Genomic DNA, 23854 nt, shown 5'->3' on the forward strand with positions numbered 1-23854 from the left:
ATTTTTTTGTTTCCTGCACTTGGGGGTGGTAGCCAGCGCCACTCAGGCTACTCGGGGTGAAGGGAACCTTCTTTTTAACCCCCACTTTTTTTTCACCATTTTTTCACCGCTTTCTTTCGGACTCAAAAAATTCTTCATCTGTTTCTATATATAGGGTAGATAAAGACAGGCACACAGGAGAAAAAACATTAAAAAATGAAAGTTTACTGACGTTTCAGCAAGAGGAATTCTCCTCTCTCATGTTTGAAGCACGTGATTTTTTATTATTGTGATTTTTTGTTATCTTTTCCGCTTTCTTCCCTCTTCCACTTCTTTTATTTTCTTTCGCTGCCCTGCAACCATGATTCCATTGCATGAACTCTGCCTTGCCTTACCCTGCACTCTCCTTTGCTAAATTTTATATATGTACCACTGCAACAAGCTTACCCCGTACTCTGAAGAACGGAAGTCCTCTTCCTGAAACGTCAGTAAACTGTATTGAAAATTTGAAAATGTTGATCTCGTGTGGTTGTCTTTACTTACCTTATTTTCTCGCACTCTTTTTGAGTCTTTGTTTCCGCACGTTATATATATTGTGAGGCCGTAAATAGCAGCCGAGCAGACCTTGGCTTCGTAGCTCCTTTATTCGGAGGCGAGTCGACGAGAACGCAAGATGGCGATCAAGCCCCAGCACTGATGATGATCTCCAAAGAAGCGGGCTCGTCGATGATGATGAGCATGTACAGGAAATGAAGAAGTGATCACCTCAAGCCGGTGGTGATGATATTGAGCAATTGCTACCTATGGTGGCAGACAAGCTGTAGCCTCAAACAAAGCTCACAATATATATATATATATATATATATATATATATATATATATATATATATATATATATATATATATATATATATATATATATATATATATATATACAGGAAAATGAGGGGTTCGGTGAAATAATACAGAAATAAGAGTTGGCAGTCAAGAAAACATCGGAGAGCAAGGGGATGATGTGGTAGGTCACTGAAACAGATAATAAATTTGGAAGGAAAGAAAGTGGAGAAAAAATGCCCGCCAGGTGGGATCCGAACCCACGACCTCCAGAATACCGGTCTGGTGCGATAACCACTATGCTACTGGCGGGGCGATTTTCCCCTCCACTTTCTGGGGTATTTATGGGAAGGTATTTTGCTTCCTGTGCTGGGGGTGGTAGCCAGTGCCACTCGGACTACTCGGGGTGCAGGGAACCTTCTTTGGAACCCCCGGGCCGTGACTCGAGTGTCTACGACATGTCAAGAGTGGTCGACCAGCGTTGAACCCTCTTAAGCTTCCTATGGCACCAAGACTGCCAGAACAGAGGGCCTCGCTATGCATGTAGCGAATCAGAATAGGAAAATGAGGGGCTCGTTGAAATAATACAGAAATAAGAGTTGGCAGTCAAGAAAACCTCGGAAAGCAAGGGGAGGATGTGGTAGGTCATTGAAACAGATAAAAAATTTGGAAAGTAAGAAAATTCTTTCCAAATTCTTTATCGTTTCGATGACCTACCTCATCCTCCCCTTGCTTTCCGAGGTTTATTTGACTGCAAACTCTTATTTCTGTATTATATATATATATATATATATATATATATATATATATATATATATATATATATATATATATATATATATATATTTATATATATAATGAATCGGTGAATCGGCAACATGCCCAGGTGTATGTAAATATCTTTTTCAAGACGGTGAATGAAGTAGCCGTACAATGGAGGAAAAAGAAAAAAAAGGTCATTTATTTGAGTCCGCGCTTTGAGAGACTCTCCAAGTCCTCTTGTTGGGTTTATCCAGTCCAAGCGGCGACGGAGAGCGAACATCGGCGACGGAGAGCGAACATCCGCTACCTCAAGTGACAACGCAGCTGAGACAGGGAGGGAACTCCCCATTTTCTCGCTGGTGGCGCGGTGGGACTAGCGACGCGAACCGACGCGAACTGACATGCTTCCACTGAGAAACGGCATTGGTCAGGAGGAGGAATGAGGAAGTGAAGTGAAGTGAAGTGAAAGAGGCTTTATTGATCGCCGGCAACAGACATAATGTCTCCACTACGCCCGGACGTAGCCACTCGTCGATCCTGGTGGCAATATTCTACTAAGCAACACTTTCGCTACTCACTGCGGGGGTGGACACCCTTGTCCCCGAAGGGAGGGCGTCGGCCCACAGCTTTCTCTTCGGTGCTGCCGTTCGAGAGCCGTTAGGACCTGCTGGACGGCTGAGAGTTGAATGTCCTTGTCGTAACTGCGTATGGCGTCTTGAAACCACGGCGGAAGGTCGGTCCTGGTTGAAGCTTCGTCTGGTCGCACTTCACAATCCCATAATAAATGGGCGGCTGTCGCCCTGGAGTTATTGCACAACACACACTTGTCGTCCGTGTAGAGTTCTGGTTGGAAATGCTTCATAATGACCGGGGTCATTAATAAATTTGTCTGTAGCTGTATGAACGTGGACGCTTGTTCTCTAGTCAACTCGTGGTGAGGCGGAAGAAACTTTGATGAGCAAAAATAAATTGTTGGGTGGCTTCCTCTTGCGGAAGTCCATGGGCAATCCTGGCTCTGTCCGCTCGGTCAAGCAAGATCATCGGGTCGTCGAGGCTCGAGCTGGACAACATGCCCTCCCAATGCTCACGGGAAGGGTTGGGAATGGGGGGAAGGTAGGGGTTCTGCTACGTTCGTGAACACAAAGTTTCCGTCGTCATTTTTTTTTTACTTTTTAATCCTCCTTGCTTTGCGCCTCTCTCCTCCAGAGCAGAGCGGCCACAAAAATCTCTAATTTTTTTCTTTGCTTAGCCGCTGGCTCCGCGGGTTGAAGGGTGGGAGAAGTGGGGGCTTTATCCGCGTGTCTTTTTTCCCGCTCCCTCCCTTCCTTTGTGGCGCGAATTGGCTTCGAGCTGTGGTTTTCTTTGACATTTCTTTCCCTCTGGTCGCGTGTATGCCCTGCCGTGCACCGCCAGGACTGCCATGTTCGCTATCCAGAATCGCCAGCAGTGGTGGCAACCGGGAAAGTCGTCCGTCGTAAGCGAATTTTGGATGCAACGCATCTCTTTAACTCGCCTTGTCCCGCGTCGTTGTCGTGGCGTAGTCCGCATCCCTCCCCCATTCTCCTCGCCGCGGCAGCTGCGCGCTCCGCCGCTTTCACCGCAGCGCCATGTGTGCGTCAGCGCGGTCAGCGCACAGCTTGCGCTCGGCTGCGCTCGCTCCCGTCGCCGTGCCAGCTGTGCGTTAGCGCGCAGCTTGCGCTCGGTTAAAAATTTACACCATCTCCCTGCGAGGGGAACCACGGGGTAGATGCGACGCATCGGGGGTGAACATGCTGCGTAAATAGGATACACAACAACAGCAATCCACACGCTGACATCGCTAACATAACGGAAACGCAACGGCAACCCCCGATGCGTTGCATCTACCCTATGGTTCCCCTCGCGGGAAGATGGTGTAAATTTTTTATTTCATAGGGTCTATGGAAGACCAAACAAACGTGCTCGGCATAAGCTAGAATTCGTCTTAACCGAATTTGTCTTAATGGGACTTCATTGTATATATATGTAGTATATATACAGTCGGACACAAAGTAAACAGTCGGAGACAATGCAAGCGCAGCAAGTTTACTCACGTATCAGTAATGGGGCTTGCCTTCATCAGAGTACAGTGACATCACGTTACTGCCATGAACACTTGGAACAGATTTCTTATATTACTTTACGGAAAACGGCGATAAAGCTAGAAAGGAAAGGGCGAGTATATGTCGGGCTATGCACGTAGGACAACAAGAGTGCAAGCAGAGCGAGAAAAAAAGCGTTGACTTCAAAACACAGGTGTCCTGATTGGAGTAAAAGACGGCAACTGAGCAACCGACACATGTGGGCTGCACGTGCAGGCATGGGGCGTACTTCCGTCATGCCTGTATCTTGGGGGTCAGGGCGCATGCTCGGCCGCATGCCGAGCTCGTTCCGCGCGAGCCCGTGCGGTCGAATGGTGTGTCCGTATGCAATGGTTTGGGCCCTTCTTTGCTACCAAGCTAACGAGTACGGGATGATTTCTTTAGTGCGGATACGCCGTACCGGGCTGCTGGCCGCACTGACCTTGGTGGCCATGGGCTCTTTGTATCACGTGAACAGCCTCAGCTGCCTGAGTGCTCGGCGAAGCGGCCCCGCGGCGCAATTGCGTTCGTCGATGCCGGTCATTTTCACTGTGCGCACACCGTGGAGCCGTGTCGCGGTCGCGGTCGCGTAGATAGCGGTGCTCACGGCTTTGTCTCGCCCCTTGGTTGCGCAGGATACGTGGGCTACTGCGGCGGCGGCGTCGCTGCGAGTCCCGACAAGGGCCCGAAGCCGCAGTTCCCGGCTGCCTGGGGTCCGCCGCTGAGGCCGTGCCACATCCCTCCTCCCTACGCAAGTACGCCGCACACCCGTGCTCTGGGCCGCCTCGGGGAAAGGGGGGAAAAACGCTTGTCTGCCTTGTCCCTGCGGACGTGCGGAGGCACTGTTCTAACACAGTTTCAGATGTGAGCGGGTTGCGAGCGGTGTCGCTGCTTGTTTTGGGCCTCGGGGCGGCCAGAGGCGGGGCACGATGTCGGCCACTGCGTCTCGTCCGGCACCTGAGGGCAGTGCGAGTCGGGGATGTGAAGGGTTGGCGCACGCTTATACAAGTGGGGGATCGCCTCACGCCCGCCGGTTTCAGGTCGTTCTTGCAGCTCGCGCGGGAGCCTTGCGCCTTGTTAACAGATGTCGGCGGGCTCAGCAACCTGCGTTGGTCAGCGAGCTTCTCTCGCTCTCTTTGAAAGAGAGAGGAAAGAAAGCATTTGCCGCGACTAGCAATATTCAGAGGGTCCCCGTCAGCCGCACACACGCTAACTAGGAGCTCACAGTTTTTTGGACTTTGCGCTATTAGGAATTAGAGAAATCGCCCCCCCCCCCCCACCCCCCACTCAACACCCCGGTAAAGTGGAAAAACTCGCCTCCAGCTGGAACGTTCGTCCCATGGTGGTGTAAGGATAGACAGTCAATGAGGCTTGCACGTTGCCACTGTCTGCAGGGAGCGGAGAACTGAGTTGCGCTAGAAATACTTTCCACGTACAACAAACATTTCAATGGAAGTGGGCACACGTCATCTTCTGCGAATGAAAGCCAAAAGCGAGTTTGTCTCGGTTCACACTTGCTTCTCCTGTTTCAGTTTGCGACGAAGCTGTTATTCCATGTGATAGAAAACGGCGGACCGTGCAAAACTGCCTGACTGACTGACTGACTGACTGTCTGATTTATTTATTTATTTATTTATTTATTTATTTATTTATTTATTTATTTATTTATTTATTTATTTATTTATTTATTTATTTATTTATTTATTTATTTATTTATTTATTGATTGATTGATTGATTGATTGATTGATTGATTGATTGATTGATTGATTGATTGATTGATTGATTGATTGATTGATTGATCGATCGATCGATTGATTGATTGATTGATAACGGGGTTTAACGCGCGGAGACTGCATCTTGGTTATGAGGCGCGCTGTAGTGGGGGGCTCCGGATTAGTTTTGCCCACTTCGGGATCTTGAACGTGCGCCGAAATCAAGAACACACGGGGGACGTCGTCGCTTTTCTCCTCTATCAGAAAAGCGGCCGGCAGCGAACCCGCACTGTCCTTGGTATCACCAGCGCGACGCTTAAGCCACTGAGCCGCGTTCAAAACTTCAGCAGCGGTCGCAACGCTTTGACTACATCAATGGTGACGTCATCGACCGTGCAAGTAGCCTAGAAATTTCGGCTAGTTGGTTCATACCTTTGAAACTAGCGCCGAAGACCAGACAGAAAGAACCAGTAGACACCCGCAGCGCTAAAGTAGTTGCGTCACTTGCACTAAGTACTTGCACTGCCTGCACGTATAGCCTGCCGGTCCTGTCTATAGGTGCGACTATGAGTCTCACTTCTATAGGTACAATAAAAAGTATAGATACACGATACAAGAGTGCGGATGTTCAAGTGCTTTTTTGTCATATTCTCGGCAATACGATCCGTAAGGTAAACACCGGCTTTGTATTGCGAGGAAAAAAACATGGTTCATAGGCAGCAATGTTGCGTGAAGAAGGTTTGCCAGTGATAAAGAGACAATAATTTCACTTCAGGAACTCTACTCCGTTGTCAGGTGGTTGTCCTCTTCCTTCGGTCCGGGTTGGACTCGCGAACGTGAGGCGCGTCTTTCCGCTGCTGTCGTAAGTTCTTGACGAATGCCACCTTGCGACGGCGAAAAAGAAAGATCACCGGCCATTCAGACACATCTCGTCGCCGCCTGCCATGGTTCTTGTCGCATTTTCTGCCACCGCGCAACAATGTCGAAGACGGTGGCAAACACCTGCAAGCGCTGCTTTGACACAGAAAGGAGCTGAGATATGGGGTGAGATATCTCGTACACAGATTCTGCCAGAAATTCCGATGTTTTGCGCTTGACGAGAAAGTTCATTGCCATGACGACCCGTTCCATAAAGCTACTGGATTATTTGAATTGCATAAGGCTGATATCGGCTCGATGTTTCTCGCCGAAGTGGTTCAGTTAGTTTGCACTACCTGGAGTGCTGCAATTATTAACACACAATCGCGAGTGGTCTTCTCAAAATGATAATGCAAGAAATAATGTTTCCATTGCTGTTAGTTTATAATTAATTACCTCTCCCTGTAACAAACTTCGAGACTGAACACTGGGTAAGTGAGTGAGTGAGTGAGTGAGTGAGTGAGTGAGTGAGTGAGTGAGTGAGTGAGTGAGTGAGTGAGTGAGTGAGTGAGTGAGGGAGTAAGGGAGGGAGGGAGTGGGTAAGTAAGTGAGTGAGTGAGGGGTCTTCACGCACTTGGAGCTGCAGTCTAACTGGAGTTTTGTAGTTTTTCGGTTATTAGTCATGTATTCAGCTTTGTTAACATATATTTGTATGTAAATTAGTTACTTCCCTTCATCATATCAACAACATCCACACGGCCACAATCTCCGAAAATTTCAGCGCCATCTCCATGCTGAACCCCCTGCCAAATCAGCAAGAGCCGGGCGATTGGGTTCCTGATCGACGCCGCACTTCCGGGAAAAAACTTCGCTGGTTAGAACTAGCAACAATATACGTCCTGGTGAATTTTATGCGTTTAAAACTAAACTTTAAAAAGTGCTTCTTGTAAGAAAACACTCTTCTGTACTATGGCGTGTGCAGGCGGACGCGGCACTTTGATTATTTGTGAATTTCTGATAGATCGGCAATCAAACGATACTAACCTTCACGCCTGATAAAAAATTGGCTCCAGTCTCCGCTGTCAAGGTGGTTGGAAAGCAACGCTGTAAACGACACCCGCAACAATTGGCCAAGCGACCTCACTGGAGTTGCTCCTTTTGCATTTTGTAATACCTCTTAAACCACAACCGAATTGGTGTTCACCAATTTAGAAAACTGAGTCCCATTCGTGGCAAGCAGTGCACAAAAGGTTTCTCTAGCGGCCAGATGCATGTATGTGGTCTCTACAGTTTGTTTTCCCGCACCGCAAATCAATCTATAACGTACCTTTGCCGTACGCTCACCTAATTCTGTCGGGTCCGGGTTACCTAGCAGGTAATGTCGAAAAAGTTAATCAAAGCGTGCGAAGAAAGCGCACAACGGACGCGAAGCTTCGCCAAAACAGGCCCAAAGCAACCGTTTAAGCAGACGACAAAGCCGTCCCGCCGACGCGCCCGCCGGTGCGAGCCGTCACCTGCCCGCGGGGAACGCTGGGTAATAGCACCCTGTCACCGCGCCATCTACACTGTGCTCCGTGAGTGAAAAGCGCCTCCCCTCCCCACCCGCGTTGGGAGTTTCTTGTCCCGCAGGCCACGAAAGAACCGTTGGCAGGTTTCAACCTGCCAATGGAGGAAGCTTCGCTTTAAAATAAGTTATATAATACTTGTCATCAAACGAAGAAATTAGTTCCCGGAAACAGTGAAATTACGTATAATTTATCACTGATCAGAGAGAATAACATGGGGTCCGAAATTTTAAGCACAAAAAAGCAGAATATTCATCATCGTCCCATCCTCATCATTTGGCCCCAAAGGCACAGTAGCCCCGGGCCCCAAAGTTTCCTAATCCGGCACTTAACCCATGCCTGAGTTAAGGCTGGGATCCTTTCTATTCATTGGAACACGCTTGAATAAATTAAATAACCCAAGAGCTTTGTAAGATTGCCCAGCTGTGCACCAAAACAGGCAGCGAAAACCGCACCCGCGCACCTTTGAGCCATCCTGTTCAAATGGGGGCATCCAAAAAATTAGCAGTGGCTTAGCTCGGCTATTCCAGTATATATGTAGCGTGAGCTAAGGTTCAGCAATCCAATCCAATCCAGTCCAGTCCATTCCATTCCATTCCATTCCAGTACAGTCCAGTCCAATGCAGTCCAGTCCAGTCCCGTCCAAACCAGTCCAGTCACTGCTCCTCGCGCATGCGCAGCACGGCTCTCCAGGAGCCAAGCGAAACGGCTATCAAGCGGCTTCGGCGCAGCGTCAGACTTGGCTACTGCGCAACGGAGGCGCACAGCTGGGCACGCGCCGGCGTCAGCCCGTCTGCCGCGACTATGACGTCACTCCTCTGGAATGCGCAGACCGGCGAATGTGCAGACTAAATTCTCTACACACCCGTACTCCATGGAAATCCAATCCAATGCTCCTCGCGCTTGCAGCACGGCCCTTCAGTGCCCACGCGAAACTGCTCAACCTCGGCCAGTGTAGCTTACGCTGCAAACACAAATCCGTACACACACTGACCGCGTGGTCAGGAAGAGCTACTTTTCGGTATCCGTACTTTTACACTCATTAAGTACTCTCGCACTTTTGGCACCACAACATGTGAGAACTCCCTTTAACTCCCTTCGTAAATAGTTCACCCACCATCCCTTAGCGACGCGGACGACAGAGCTTCTTTGTGGTCCGCTCACTGTCCTACCCCAGTTAGCGTGCGCATCGAGCTTCAAGGCGGATGAAAAACGGAGGAGTCCGCGTATCGGCGCTGTTTGCAAACCGAAGGCTCCTGCACAATGGCCCCGGCATTTGAACAAGCTGGTGGTGGTCCAGTTTTGGAGAAAGGCGCCATATGCAAGTGGCACACAGCGAGGTGGAGATGCAACTCTGGCGCATCGTTTGCGCTACGTTGCTTTTCGGAAACGAGTACGCACAGCACGGTGGCAGCGTGATCCTAGCAAACACGTCAGAGTCGCTCCTCGGAGGTGGCACAATTGCGGCGGCCCTGTCGCCGCCAGTCACAGAAGTTGTCTCCGACTGGTCCACTAATGCCTAGCGACTGGCCGGGACGAGCGGGGCTGAGAAACGAGCTTCGCGGCGTGTTGCGTTCGAGTTGTGGCTCTGCGTGCAGGTGGCGGATGATTGAGCTCGCTCCCCCTTCCCGCTTTCCGCGCAGTGCTGGGTCCTTCGGGGTCTCCGGGCGACGCCACGCTCGACCTGGACGACCCTTCGGACGGCGGCGGCGGCGGCGACACCGAGCTGCTGCTTCGTGGCGGCGACCAGGACCGGGACTCGAGCGTGGAGCGCGAGATGACGCCCGGCGGCGCGGCGTCCCCGTCAGCGTGCGGCGGCGGCGCCAAGGGGGGGCCGGCGGCCAACGGGCCGCGGCCGGACTCTGGCGGCGGTGGCTCGGGCCCCGAGGGCGCCGGCGCCGGGCCCGGCGCGGGCGACGAGGCCCAGGGCGGCACCAAGCGGCGCGGGCCCCGAACCACCATCAAGGCCAAGCAGCTGGAGACCCTCAAGGCCGCCTTCGCCGCCACGCCCAAGCCCACGCGACACATCCGGGAGCAGCTGGCGCAGGAGACGGGACTCAACATGAGGGTCATCCAGGTACGCAGGGCGGCCACTCGGGCCCACGGCATGCGTAGATAGAGACCTGCCCATCGCAGCCGGCGGGCCGGAAATTGTCGTCAGGTGGGGCGAAGTTTCATCCCCAAACACGCCATATTCTCTTCGCTTGCTGTGAGGCCTGTGAATGCTCGCATAAAAAGTAGCGGTCGTACCGAAAAATGCCGATTGTACCGATCACTACATATAATACCGGCCGGCAACGAGTATTCGCGGTTACGTCTGGAACCGTTTCTTAGTGATGCAAACGTCAACTTACGCAGGTAAACCACACTGATACCACATCCACCTGATCGGCTGGCATTCTTTATTTTCGAGACTTTCCGCTGATCTAAACATGCGAAAATGTGTGCTTTTGCTTTGCATCTAAGAGCTTTCTTTTCACGTGTAGTCTGTAAACGTGCCAATTTCGCAGGGAAGGCTCGAATTTATATAAACACCCCAACAGGGCCGTTCTGTGCGTAGAAGCGCCGTCAATGCTGCGGGAAAACATAGTGTTGTACATGTTCCTCTAAAACAGGAATGAAAGCTCGTTCCTCGCTCCCTTCCAATTTTGAAACGAGTTCCCGTTACAAGTTTCTTTATTGCGAAAGGAACGCGTTCCAGTTCCACTTCCAACATTGGAACGTGTCGTTACATTAACGGTACATTTCATTTTTAAAATTAAAATAGGGTGTCGGATTCATGAGGCAAAATAAAGTGCGATATTTAAAACTCACTTCGAACTACGTATATTATAGGATTACGAACACCACTGGCAGCAGTTTATCAGGACATCAAAAGAATCCAAAGATACGGTTCTACACAACTTTTTTTACGGAGCACCGAAAAAACACCAGACATGTCTAACCGCGATTTTAGTGCTCGTATATTATAGGTGTATCACATACGACACTCCCCACGTTGGTCTTACAAATGCGCAGCTAGGTTACAGCGTTTCAGATATGCGAATAGAAAGTTACTCACATGCAGGACCGTTATTGAATGTCTTGCATTAAAAGGGCGTCGAAAGGTACAATACACAGGCCTTTAATGAATGCTGATTTAAAATTACAGTTTATTTAAAATACCTCACAGGCCCCTTCGCTGGGAATTTAGCAATCGGGTTACAGAAGTGAAGCTCTGCGGATCATACAGCACAAATTTTGGAGTAACCAAACACAGCACAACAACTTGTTGTGCTGTGTTTGTGCTCGTAGACATTACAAGTAATGTCTATGAGAAGAAGAAGAAGAAAAAAGAACGGAAAGGCCGGGAGGTCAACCAGGTGTAGAGCCCGGTTTGCTACTAGGTTCGCAATCCTAATATAGGTGGGAAGATGTCAACGAGCAAAAAAAAAAAAAAAAATAAAAGCCAACAGCGTAGTCACACACGAAATCTGCGCACAAGAATCACAAGTTATGCCGAACACAATCAGAGTAGTAGATAAAGTAAACTACCAAAGATAGCCAAGTATGTGGACGCGACGCACGAATCAGTTGCGGTGGTTAGAAATACCCATAAGAAAAAAACCACAGGAACTAACACGAAGCCTTTTACATTTACATTTACAAAAAAAACATTCACGAAAAACATTTATACTATGAAAATATAGTCGGACACAAAGGGGGACACTAGGAAGTAAAAGAAACAACCACAAATAAATAAAAAGTAAGGAGAAAACAAGTAAACATGTGCCATGCTACAGAAACTACAGATTCTTTGGTTTTCAAGCAGAAAAAAGTTAAGTACATAACAAATTTAGAGGCTACGGCAGAAGAGCAAAAAAATTAGACTGAATGAAAAAATGCGAAAACATTTAGTGGGAAAAGAATGCCCGAGTGCTAGACGCAACTAAGTAGAGTCCCTTGTTTGAACACAGCAAGAGATGCATCTCGATGTTGGAGTCAGGCAGACGAACCCGTTTTTTCGTCAACACTTCGTTGGCAATGCTGAAGAGCTGTTCCACGGAAGCGCTTGAGGGTATTGACGTGTTGTACTTGAAGAAAAAATTGGTTCAGTCCTTCCAAGTTGTTCATCTGCGACAGCGGGTAGTCAACTGGTACCAGCATACCGCGACAACTCATCCTGTGCCTCGGCTGGAAGGGTTTGCTGCTCAAAGGAAAAGAAATCCTCAGGCGCGGACGGCGTGGAAAAATCTGCGCTAGATGGCTCGGTCACCGCAGCCAGCACTGTATTGATGTCGCTGGTCGCGTTGTCTCGCATCGAACTGCCTGGGATCCGTGATAGCTTAAACCTTGGGATTAAGAAACTGGCGATAACGAGCTCGCACTTTCCTTTGAGGAGTCCAAACTTACAATTCCGAACAATTCCCGCTGACCCGGTAACCCTGCAGTCCCGGTGACCTTTCGAATTACGTTACAGCGAGAGCAACTCCCTCGACAACAACGCACCCGCGGCTCGCGCGCACTAATGCGGTAATTACGCCTGCCAACATACGGTGGTTTCACAAGGTACCTACAGCGCCGCTCGGACATCCAAACACTTTCCTCGGCAGGGAACAATTCTACCGGCCAGACGCGCATCCTGGCCGCCTCCCCAGACGAACGATGAAAGGTGAAAAGCATTCTATTCACCCTTTCGTAGGCCGCGTAAGCTCAACCGATGTGAAAGCAAGCACAAGCTGCGGCTCGGCGCTTGGTTATTCTTCTGCCTTTGACCTTCGAGGAAGCACGCTCCGTTGAAGGGCGGACAAATTGGCCTGCTTGTAGGAAGGGAAACATAGTAACGACTTCTGGATTTTTGTACTCGAGCCTTGGCATCAAAAACAGAAAATTCCTAGCGATGTAACGTTTGCAGAAGGAACGTCGTTCCTGCCGTTCCTTCAAAAGCTAATGAGTTACCGTTACAGTTCCACAGACACTTAATGGGACGGTGGCGTTCCTCCGTTCCTTCAAAAAGGAACCAGTTCCAGGAACGCCGTTCCGTACAACACTGGGGAAAACAGTGTTTTCCCAGCAAAGGATGCACTAATCTACGGCAGCCTTTTCAGTGACAAAACTTGTCGCTGAGTTGGGTGGTACACACTGGAATAAAGAAGAAAACGTGGTGCAAACTACGCGAGGACGCAAAGTAGACGCCTGTTCCTGTTGCATCTTCTCTGCTGTCCTCGCATGCTTAGCGCCGTTTTCTTCTTTATCCAGAGGCTGCGGCGTTTTCACCGCAGCTGAAGCGCCACGTTTGTAGGAGCTCCGTAGGGGTGGCTTATACAAGCCCAAGAAATGGCAAACTTGGGTATGGCAGCCGACCCCGGTCAACGCTTGCGGTGAGAACCACCGTTATCTTTGGGACATCTTTTCGAGTCACCGACCCCGTACCGAAGCGACGGGAACCCGGTAAAACAAATTGCCTGCACCGTGCGCCTTCCGGGCTTGCTCCGCTGTACGCAACGAATACAATCGCGTACGATATGTTCACTGAAAGTATGATGCAAACGTATTGCAGGATCTTTCGGCATATTTTTAGCGAAAGCGTTCTCTTTTTTTTTTTTCCCCCTTTGGTTGGGTTCGTTGCCGAGCCTCGTGCTCGAGTCGACTATAACCTACAAGCTCGCCATCAGACTCACTGCAGCGACTTTTTCAAGAATGACTATTCATGCTGCTGCTATAATGTCTCCACATACGCTGAAGGCCAGCAAAGTCTGCGCGGGAAATTTGTGACGCACGCTCGTTTCTGTTTTGTTTTGTTTCACTCGTAAGCCAATGGGAATTAACAGCGTGCCGAGTGTTTCTTCCTGTTTTTCCTTCCTGTTTTGATGCATTATATGAAACAGAGCCCGCAAAGTCCTTCTTCCTGTTCATTTATTCTGTTCCATAGAAGAAAACGCACCGAGTATTTTTTTTGGGCTTCATTCTTTCGGATGTACGCGTGCGCGCTTTTGTACTCGTGGAACGCCATGGAACGCGTTAGCATAGGGTTAGCAGCTGTGGACAGTTTCCTGCGGACGATATCCGGGTGTGCACGTTCGATTGACGCCGGCGGGGTGCGCGCTTTCGCCAGTGTAGCCAAGTTACGATCTCGCGTTAGAAACTCTTAATTGAGCACACCGTCGAGGCCACGCAAGGTTTGCACTTCCCCCAGCGTGGATCGGCAAAGACTGACCACAACGGATCGAGAGAAAGACAAAATAACAACGATGGCAGGCCGAGCAAGCGCGTGTACAGCGGAGAAATGAGCATTAAATGCAGCGCCAGCCGGTGCAGTGGCGTCAGAAAGAACTAAAAAAGCAAGCAAACAAACGAGCCGGTTAGTTCAGGCCCACCTGCAAGACCTTGTCGACACCTTAGCGCTTCCTATTCGGCCACGGTCTAATGTACCCAAACAGTTCACCCTCGCAGGCCCCCATGAGGAGGGAGACGTGGCGCCCCCTTTAACCTCCGCGGTGATCCGTTTGCCCGGAGTCGCCTCGCGCCGCGAATCAGTCAATCGCAATGCGCTGCAGTGGAGCTAGCGGGACTAGTTATTACATAGTGTCGTAAATGGTACTCGTTTTTGTACCAAGTACGTTGATCGGAGTTGGCATGCGTACTTTGTTGGCCTCTGAATGGACGGTGCAAAGGCTCGTGTTCATTGCACGTTCAGGGGAGGCGCGTCAAGTGGCGGCCTCGGCTGCTTCTCTGCTAGGAAAAGCTGAGAAAGTGGATAGCGGCAGAAAACTTCTGGGAATCATGTCGGCGGTGAGCTTGGACAGTTTAAGAACGCCTTGTCTCGTCGCTAGCGAGAGCGAGTGAGCCTGGGAAAAGGGCCGGGTCGAGCGAGCGGCGGCGGCGGCGGCTGCACGCCGTGTGCTGCAGTTCCGCAGCGTTACGCGGGGGCAGAGCGCGCTCGGCGCCCTTTCGCGGCGGAGCCCCGCACTGCGCTCGGGGGGCGACAGCGCCGTGCTGGCATCACGACCGGCAATGTGAAGGTCACGACTCCGCTGGCGCGGCAGCCCCGACGGGAGAAGCGCACCATATATCATCCACCAGCACGCTGCCACCGGATGGCCTTCGCGGCGATCGCCCCCAGAGCGCATTTGTTCTTCCTCGCGAAAACACAGGGCTACTCCAAGGTGCGCCGTTTCGACGAGTACCCGAACGGAGCCGGCAGCGTGGTTGAGACTCCCGCGAACGTGCGTTGCGCCAGATTGGTCTTTGGGAAGGCGTCCGAGACAGGGGTTTATGCAGAATTTCGATTTTGGGGGGGTGTCGGTGGGATGTTTGGGGGGGGGGGGGGTTGTATAAATCCCTAAGCAGGGTGCTTGTGGTTGTGGAATCTTTTTGGAGGGGTGTCGAAGTCCTTCTGGGGGTGTTAAGGGGGGGTGTTAAGGGGGGGGGGGGGGCGGTGTATAAATCCCTGGTCCGAGAGCGAGCTTCGTGCGGCAGCCCTCTTTCCTGTGTCACAATGACACCTTGGCTTCCCTTTTCTTCTTCTTAGGTGGTTCGGGTGAAAGGGAAAAGGAAGTGCACTGGGGATATTATTGAGCCCAACTGGGGGCTCACCTGCATACAACCCAGTGCGGTGGGGAGGAGGGGGATATAAAGATTAGAGAGGAGAAAGGGGGTGATAAAGAGATAGGTAGGCTTCCCAATGCGACGCTCGGAATGGCAGGTCCGCGCGGCTGCGCGCACCGTACGTTTGCCACGCCACCGTACGTTTGTCCAACCATTTCCAGGCACTCATTCGCAGCCACTAATGCGGTGCGTAACAGTTGAGCGGAGCAGCGCGTATGCCCTGGTGGGCTTTCCTCCGTGCTGGTGGGCGTCGCAAAGGTCGCGCCTGCTCGATCACATCCGGGTCTCAGACGCAGCTTTCCCCGGGTGAGCTACGAGCCGGTCGCTTCTGCATCCACGTAAAGATGCCCAAGCGTGCCGCTCTTGCTGCGTCCGACGCCCCAAGCGAGTTCTGCAATCGCTGCAGACTGCCTGCGCTATTGGGTGTTTCATCTCTACAGTTGGCTGGGTCCTTACTCCGGTTGCGGCTGTGCGTGCGTGCGTGCGTGCGTGTGTGTGCCACAGCAATGGGAGCCACGAAAAAGGGCTCAAATGGGCAAGCCGTGGACACAATGGACTAACGCAGCCGTTGTTTGTTTGAGACGGTCGTTTCACCGGTTCGCGGGCCGAACGCCGTTGAGCAGTGCTCCTCCGCGCGGTGGACAGGCGTTGGGCAAGCGCCGCCGGGCTGCGGATGTTGGTCCGAGACGTGGTAGGAGCGCGGTGAGCAATGGGGCGCTCCTTCGGTTGCGAGGACGGGCCTCTCCGAGCAAATGAGCGCGCCCAACCCAGCCGGAATGCGCGTGATTCTTCTCTGCCGCCGACTCGGGTCCTCCAGGAACGGCTTTTCCCACACGGGCCGCCGGGGTCGAGCGGCGGCATCGCTCAGCGCGGTCCCGACGAGGGGAGGAGCTGTCAGGTAGGCAACGCGGATGCGGGGAGGCGTAACAAATGGCGCCGGCAACTCCCCCGGAGGAGCCCCGGCGAGCGGAGGAGGTTCCGCTGACCCCGGCCCAGCTGTGTGACTCCGGCCGGGACCCAGCGCTAATTGTTTCTGCTTTGTCTCGCAGAGCCTCGTTTTCTTCGCTGCAGCCGGCCTCCGTTTATAACCCGCCGGGCGTCAGGTGCGCGCTTCGGCCGGGATTCATTACCTGGGATCTATACGCTCCGCTGCCGGGGCGCACCTAAATCAGCAGAGCGAAGCCAGCCGGGGCATTTCTTCGCTCCCTCCACGCCCTGGTTGCGGACCAGGTGGCCATGACACGAGGCTCGCGAGTCACCATCGCCACTTCGTGCGCTGCAAGGCCGCTCCTGTTCCTGCTGCGCTAAGCTCCTCCTTTCACGGCGCTCACCGACGCCACGCTGTAGCCGGAATTTTCTTTCCTCTGACCTGTGCCACACGGCCGTCTCAAAGGCCTCCCGAAGGCCGTTGAGCCATATGTCAATCGAGCTCTTCATTGTAAATACAATAGGCGAACTTTTAAGCCAGCGTTCAATTGTCAATGGACAGTCGACGTGTACAGTTGTCAGTGACAGTTGTCAATGGACAGTTGACACTCTTGAACCCAAGTACCTCACGGGAACGGCCCACGGGGGTAAAGACCGGCTGAGTGCGCGCTTGTCTGGTGAACTTTGTCGAGGGGCGTAGCCAGGGGGGATGCTTCGGCGTCAGAACACCCCCGAAAATTTCCGCATTCAGAAAAGTGACTTAGTATATATGGTTTGGGCTTCCGGTGCAGTATCGCTTTCGTCTTATTAGTTTGCCGCGGCCGAATGTTTGTCTCGAGAGATGCAATTGAAACGTCGTCCCAAATGTCAACCATCAGGCTCACGCCACCGGCTACGCAAGGCGGACCAAAGGCTTCCTTCGAAACTTTCAGGGTCGTGCGAGCGTCGGCTCCACTTATCATCTAACGACGCCATCTCGCACGCTGTTACACGCCTTGGGCGTGTGACACGCCTCCAAGCACCTCCCGTTTGGCCCTTCTGTAGGCACGAGAAATGAGCCCGCCGAAGGATATATACTAAGGTATGAGCTTGGACGTGTTGATATAGCATTCTTGGAGCAGCGCAAAGGGACGAGGGCGAGGCGTAGACGGGACACAGCGCAGAATAACATATGTTTATTGCACAAAATTACTTTAACACGGAATTCCGTTGCAACAGATGAGAGAAAGAGGGAAGAAGAAAAAAAACACGTAGGCATTTCAAGCCGTCACTGCAGCTCACGCGCTGTCACCAGACAAAAAGGCAATTTGTTTGTCGGTTAACAACACCAAATGGAAGCTAGCACGCGTGTCTTTGTTAGAATATATCCCGCAGTGTCTCGTCCACGCCTCGTCCTCGTCCCGTTGCGCTGTTCCCAGACAGATACATGCTGCGCGTCCAGTTGCAGCGCCACGCTGCTTCCGCTTCGAGCACAGGCAGGGCGCTTCGTGCAATGATCCCGTTCTCGTGGGCGCGAAGCTTGCCTCCCTGCTCGCTAAGAGCGGCTGTTGCCAAGTGCTCCGAGCCGGGCTCGAATTACGGGCTCCGTCCTGTCAGGTGTACAGAAACCGATGGCTCGCCGACTCGCCACACAGGCCTCCGTCTGTGGTGAACCGCGGAGCAAGGCTTGTCCGGGATTTTTCCCAGCATACGTATACCTCGACTCCGATCGTCACCACACCCGCGTAATTTTCGTAATTCTCAAATCATAGTTTGCTATCACCATAGTGATGGTATTCGCTCGGTTGTTCTGGCTCTACCAAAGAACGCTCACCGCCGTTTAGAGTGCACAGACATTGGGACTACAAGCTTGTAAGAGATCGGGATTAAAGGAAAGGGATGTAAAGCCAAGATGGAGGCGCCATCGGAAAAAAAACTGGGAAAATCGGAGTGTGTCACATATGCGGACGATTTTAAAAAAAGCACAAAGAAATATGGACGCATGTAAAGGCATTGGGAACAGCAACTAAAGGGGTGCAAACTCGGATACAGAAACAATGTTATCATTTTTCCGGGGGACAGCGGTTTAGTGGTACCTACAAGAAGTTATTACAAGTACTTACGGTAAAAAGAGTGTAGGTGTTTTCCGCTGTGCTAAATCTAACACTGAAGACCGCTTTTGGCAAAACGTTCAGTGCAAAATCCTCGAACTGCAAAAGTCGAAGCAAAATGTTCCAAACACCATGTAAACAGCCGGGAGAGACGCCAATATGAAGCGATTAAGTCAAGCCGGCAAGACACGCTTCATTGGTGCCTGCAAACAACGCAATGGAATTGAAGATAATTTACATGCAGTGGCGCAGAAGTAGAGTGAGTCCAGTTCGTAAGGGAAGGACGAGCTCGTAAACAGGCGGGTGAGGGATACGTCAATGCTCTACGAGCCACAAAAAGCCGTTAGAGTGGCTGGTGGAGAAGGACGAACTGTTGGGAGAACTACAAGATGGATTTCCTTTGGGGTGGAACTAAGACGACATTGTCGCGCTAATCGTTCCGAGATTTCGAAGGTCTAGAGTGGACCCCCACGGTGGACCAGCGTCTTTGCATTTAACGGAAGCTTATAACAACGTTAATTGGCGTATTCATGTGAGGTTGTGGCCGTTACTACACCAGGGTGGCCAATCCTGCTCTGGTGAGGGAGTGCGTTACCGGAAATGGTCGCCGGGGTCAGGCAGCACCCCAAGCCCCATTCCGCCAATACGCGGATTTCGTCTCTTTTTTCTTTTTTTTAAATCCGGTGGGAATTGTCCGGCACCGGGATTCGAACCACGGTCCTTCTGCACGCGAGGCGGATACCCTACCTCTACGCCACCGCTGCACCGCTGGTAACAGAGTGGATCCCTAGAAAAGGCAAGTGTAGCAGGGGGCGGCAGAAAGTTAGATGGGCAGATGAGGTCAAGAATTTTGCGGGGATAAATTGGTCGCAGTTAGACCGGGGTAATTGGAGAATAATGGGATAGGCCTTTGCCCTGCAGTGGGCGTAGATCGGCTGGTGGGGATGATGATGAGAACAACGTAGAAAATCGCTGTGGCGTGTTCTGGAGCGGTAGGGTAGTGATGCAGACTTTATGCAGCCACTCGTGTGCGCATTAAAGTAAACGCGGAAAATTCGTGGAGGCAGATCGCCGGTGTGCACTCAGAGAGGGTGTAGATGAGGATCTCATCTTTCACATTGTTGTTCATGTTTACTTGTTTTTTGTTGCCTAGCTACTTTATTTTTATTTTAAAATTTTTCTGGCCACTTCTGCGGTGTCAGAGAACGGACGTCGCTGACACCACTGAGAAAGGAGTCCTGCATGGCGTCGTTTACGCTGTTATCAGCGCGACGAGCGCGCCGCTGAACATCGATATTGGTTTAAAGTTCCTGGGCCATCAATTTACTGGACGATTGCTAGATGATTGAGAACGATGTAGGCTGCTGTATATGCGCTAAGCCCTTCTCTACACTTATCACCCTTGTGAAGGGTGGACACACAGGTGAGCGTATCTAAACCACCAAAGGACAGCAGGCATGGACATAACACAGAAACTGAAGACGGAGCGCCGCAAAGAAACACAGTGGTCCGAGGACCTTGGGTGAAGCGCCGCCTCGACGTCGCTTGGGCGTGCTTTCGGGAACCCCGGCGGAAGTGGTGCGAGAGCGGGAAGACGGCCCAGGAGCGGCGACGGCAGCGGGCTGTGGGCCTGAGAAGGTGTCTCACACCCCACGTGACGCAGTTCCGCCCCCCCTTAAAATCTCATAGCATAGCAGCGGGGTGCCTGAGAACACGACCCACGGGAACGCCGGGCGGGATGGCGGGCACGGATTGCTCGAGCCGACCGCCAAGGTGCCCAGCTCTGGTGCCCAGCTCAAACTATACTTCCCGCCTTGAGGGCTTGCATTGTATTTTCGCCCAGCAGCTCTAGAGCCTCTTCCAGCCACAGCCGACACACCCGCGGTGCACTCGGTGGTGGTGGTGGTGGTTGCAGCCCATAAAAAATCTGCAGAAATTCAGAGAATTGCCTACCAATACCTATATAGCATTACTATGCCGCTGGTCCTGAGTACGAGGTCTTTACAGCCAAATTTTTTGGTTTTTCGAAATCCTGTCCGACCAATTATCTTCAATTACGCTATTCTAGCGGCCACATGTGGAACTTCCGCGAAATCTCCATTTTTGCTGAGGAAATGCGTTTCATGTTTCGCCATTTTCCGTAATTCTTTTCATTTTTCTTATTTTTTAGTTCAAACTTCTGGTCGACCGATTGCCTCCATTTACGCTTTTCTAACGATTACAGGTGGAACTTCCGCGAAATCTGCATTATTCTGGAAATGCATTATTGAGGAACGGTTCGCAAATTCCCGTCATTTTTTATGTGTTGTTTATTTTGACACGACCCGGATACACGAAGATTTCGCTGACGTCATCTGTCACAGAAGTGACGCCTCTGGAACGAAGCAAGCGGCCTGTAAAGGGTGCACCCCTGCACATAGGGTCTTCTTGCGGGGAAGCAGCCTTTAGTACTAAAGAGTGCGTTATGCTTAGGGTTGATCATTTTCGGATTTATATTTTAACACGAAAGTGCTTTATGGCGCGATACCCAACGATTTCACTGACGTCATATCCGTCACGGAAATGACGCCAGTGCACCTTTGCGAAGCGACCCGCCAGCAGGACGTCGCTCACCAAGCGCACCCACAAGACAGCCACCGACTCGCAAATCATGCTCAGCTGCAGATTTATTTTTATTTTTATTTATTTTAGTACCCTAAGGGCCCGTGATGGGCATTACATAGGGGGGAAGAGGTTAAAAACAAACAAAACACTATTTCACCGTTGAACGAGACGTGATACGCAGAGTACATCCATCATTGATCGTTCTTCCTCTTGTCCTTTTTTTTGCTTCACATTTCACCTTTGTGTTTGACTGATTCCTATGACAGTGGAATCAACCCCACTTTTCAAAGTTCTGTTCCATCAATTACTTCCATTAACGATTACATATGGAACTTCTGCCGAATCTGCATTTTTGTGAAAATTCAGGGCGTTACACGGTTCCCCACTTTTCGTTATTTTTTTACATTCTTACTATTTGTTGGTTTTTCAAAATTCCGTTCGATTAATAATCTCCACATACGCTATTTTATTTATTGCAGGTGGAACTTCCGCGATATCTGCATTTTTGTGGGAAAATATTCGGTTCGCCACTTTTCGTTATTTTTTTTTCTATCTTCCTGTTTTCTGGTTTTTAAAAAATCTGTTCCACCAATTGTCTCTATTTACGCTGTTATAACGATTACAGGTAGAACTACCGCGATATCTGCATTTTTATGGAAATGCAGGGCTTGCACGGTTTGCAATATTCCGGCATGTCTTTTCTTTTTTGTTATTTTGTGTTTTCTTCATTCTGTTCAACCAATTATTTGCATTTACGCTATGATAAGGATTGCAGGTGGAACTCCCGCCAAATCTGCATTTCTTTGGGTTAATGCAGGGAGTTATGTGGGTCGCCACTTTTCATTATTTTGTATTCTCATTTTTTCGTTTTTCAAAGTTCTGTTCATTCATTCATTTCATTCATTTCATTTCATTTATTGCATACTGCAGACCTTCGCAGATCCAAGCAGGTGGGCACGGTACAAGTAGCAAGTACATATCAGGCACTCAAGTCAGGTAGAAATGTAAAAGGAAAAAGGAAAGAATTCAACATACAAGTACAGGTTTACAGACCCAACAATACACAGTTAGCAAAACAACCAAAGTGAATATTTAAACAGAGTCTTTTAGTAAGTTCCATTCTTCCACTGTTCGTGGAAAAAAAGAATATTTAAATGTATCTGTCCGTGCAAAATAAGGTGTTAGGGTTCCGGGGTGATGGTGTCTCGTGTGTCTTGTCGATATGGGAGTCAGGTACTGTGTGGGGTCTAGTGCTGTTTGTCTCTGAAGAAGTTGGGAAAGAAAATCAAGCCTAAATGTCTTCCGTCGTGACTCAAGGAGTTCAATGTCATTAGCTCTAATTAAATCAGAAGGTGAATCAGTGTGGCGAAACTTAGAGTATATATACCTCAGAGCTTTTCTTTGGATTCTTTCTAGTTTATTGACGTTTTTCTGTGTGAACGGGTCCCATATTACGCATGCATATTCTAACTTTGGTCGGATTATTGATTGGTAGGCCAGGAGTTTGACATCTGAAGGAGCGTTTTTTAGTTTGTGTCGTAAGAAAGACAGTTTACGGAAGGCGGAAGCGGAAATATTGTCAATATGTTGATTCCAAGATAAATTACTTGTGAGTGTTACTCCTAAATATTTGAATTCAGAAACTTGCTGTACAGGTGACTCATTTAGTGTATAAGTATACTGCAATGGATTTTTCTTCCGGGTTATACGCATACATACAGTTTTATCTAAGTTCAGAGCCATTCCCCAGCGATTGCACCATTGGAAAACATTAAACAAACTGTCATTAAGGTCATGTTGATTTTCAGGGCAAGTAATTTCATTATACAAAACACAATCGTCTGCGAACAGACGAATTTGCACAGATGAACATACTACACTTACAATGTCATTTATATACAGCAGGAACAGCAGGGGTCCCAAGACACTCCCTTGTGGTACTCCTGAGGCGACAGGAAGACAACCCGATCGTTGATCCCCGATTTCAACGTACTGAATTCGGTTTTTTAAATAATCAATAACCCAGAAAACCAAGATGCGAGGAAGACCAATATTGTTTAATTTTAGTATTAGTCTGTCATGAGGAACCCTGTCAAACGCTTTGCTAAAATCCAAGAATACCACATCAATCTGACCGTTTTTATCAAGAGTAGATGCAAAGGAATGAGTTATAGTGAGCAGTTGAGTCACAGTAGAAAACCCCTTTCTGAAACCATGTTGAGTATCACTTAAGACAGCATTATTTTCAAGATATTCGGTGATATGATTTGCGATTATATGCTCAATTAATTTACAGCATGATGATGTTAAGGATATTGGACGATAATTTTCAAAGAGCAAGCGGTTACCTTTTTTAAATACCGGTGCAACTCGGGCAGCCTTCCAGTCACTAGGGAGCTTTGAAGACATCAAAGATACGCGGAATATAATCACAAGATATTTCGCGATCACTTCAGCATATCGGCAAAGAAAGGTGTTTGGAATATTATCAGAACCGCTTGATTTCTTAGTTTTCAGTTTTAAGAGCATGGAAAATACACCCGGGTACGAAACAAAGTTGGCCTCTGTCGTGTGAAACGATGGAACATCAGATGGATATACACTTGGGCTAGAAAACACGCTATGGAAGTATATATTGAAATGCTCAGCTATAATCTCCTTGTCCGTAACAATAGAGTCATTTACTAACATTTCGGATACAGGCTTTTTTTTATCCGTCAAGTGGTACCAAAATTTATCTGGGTCATTTTTTATGAAATTTGGGAGAGTTGTTTGGAAATAATAATCCTTAGAAGAACGCACAGCTTGTGCGAGGCTAGCCTGCAATTGTCCGATT

General features: G+C 49.9%; 1 protein-coding gene across 2 annotated transcripts in view; it reads left to right on the forward strand.

The window, feature by feature from the left end:
- Positions 1-23854, forward strand: part of LOC144165198 (LIM/homeobox protein Lhx5-like) — a 269753-nt gene that overhangs the window by 183506 nt on the left and 62393 nt on the right. Inside the window, exons 3-4 of one of the 2 annotated variants that reach the window (XM_077695318.1) lie at positions 4310-4429; positions 9454-9887. In XM_077695318.1, coding sequence (XP_077551444.1) covers positions 4310-4429; positions 9454-9887 — 554 coding nt within the window. The remainder of the gene's footprint in view (positions 1-4309; positions 4430-9453; positions 9888-23854) is intronic. The other variant, XM_077695319.1, reaches the window with a different exon arrangement.

This window comes from Haemaphysalis longicornis, unplaced genomic scaffold (genome assembly GCF_048455015.1).
Source record: "Haemaphysalis longicornis isolate Haplotype H1 unplaced genomic scaffold, Haemaphysalis longicornis Haplotype H1 scaffold_14, whole genome shotgun sequence".
NCBI lineage: Eukaryota > Metazoa > Arthropoda > Arachnida > Ixodida > Ixodidae > Haemaphysalis > Haemaphysalis longicornis.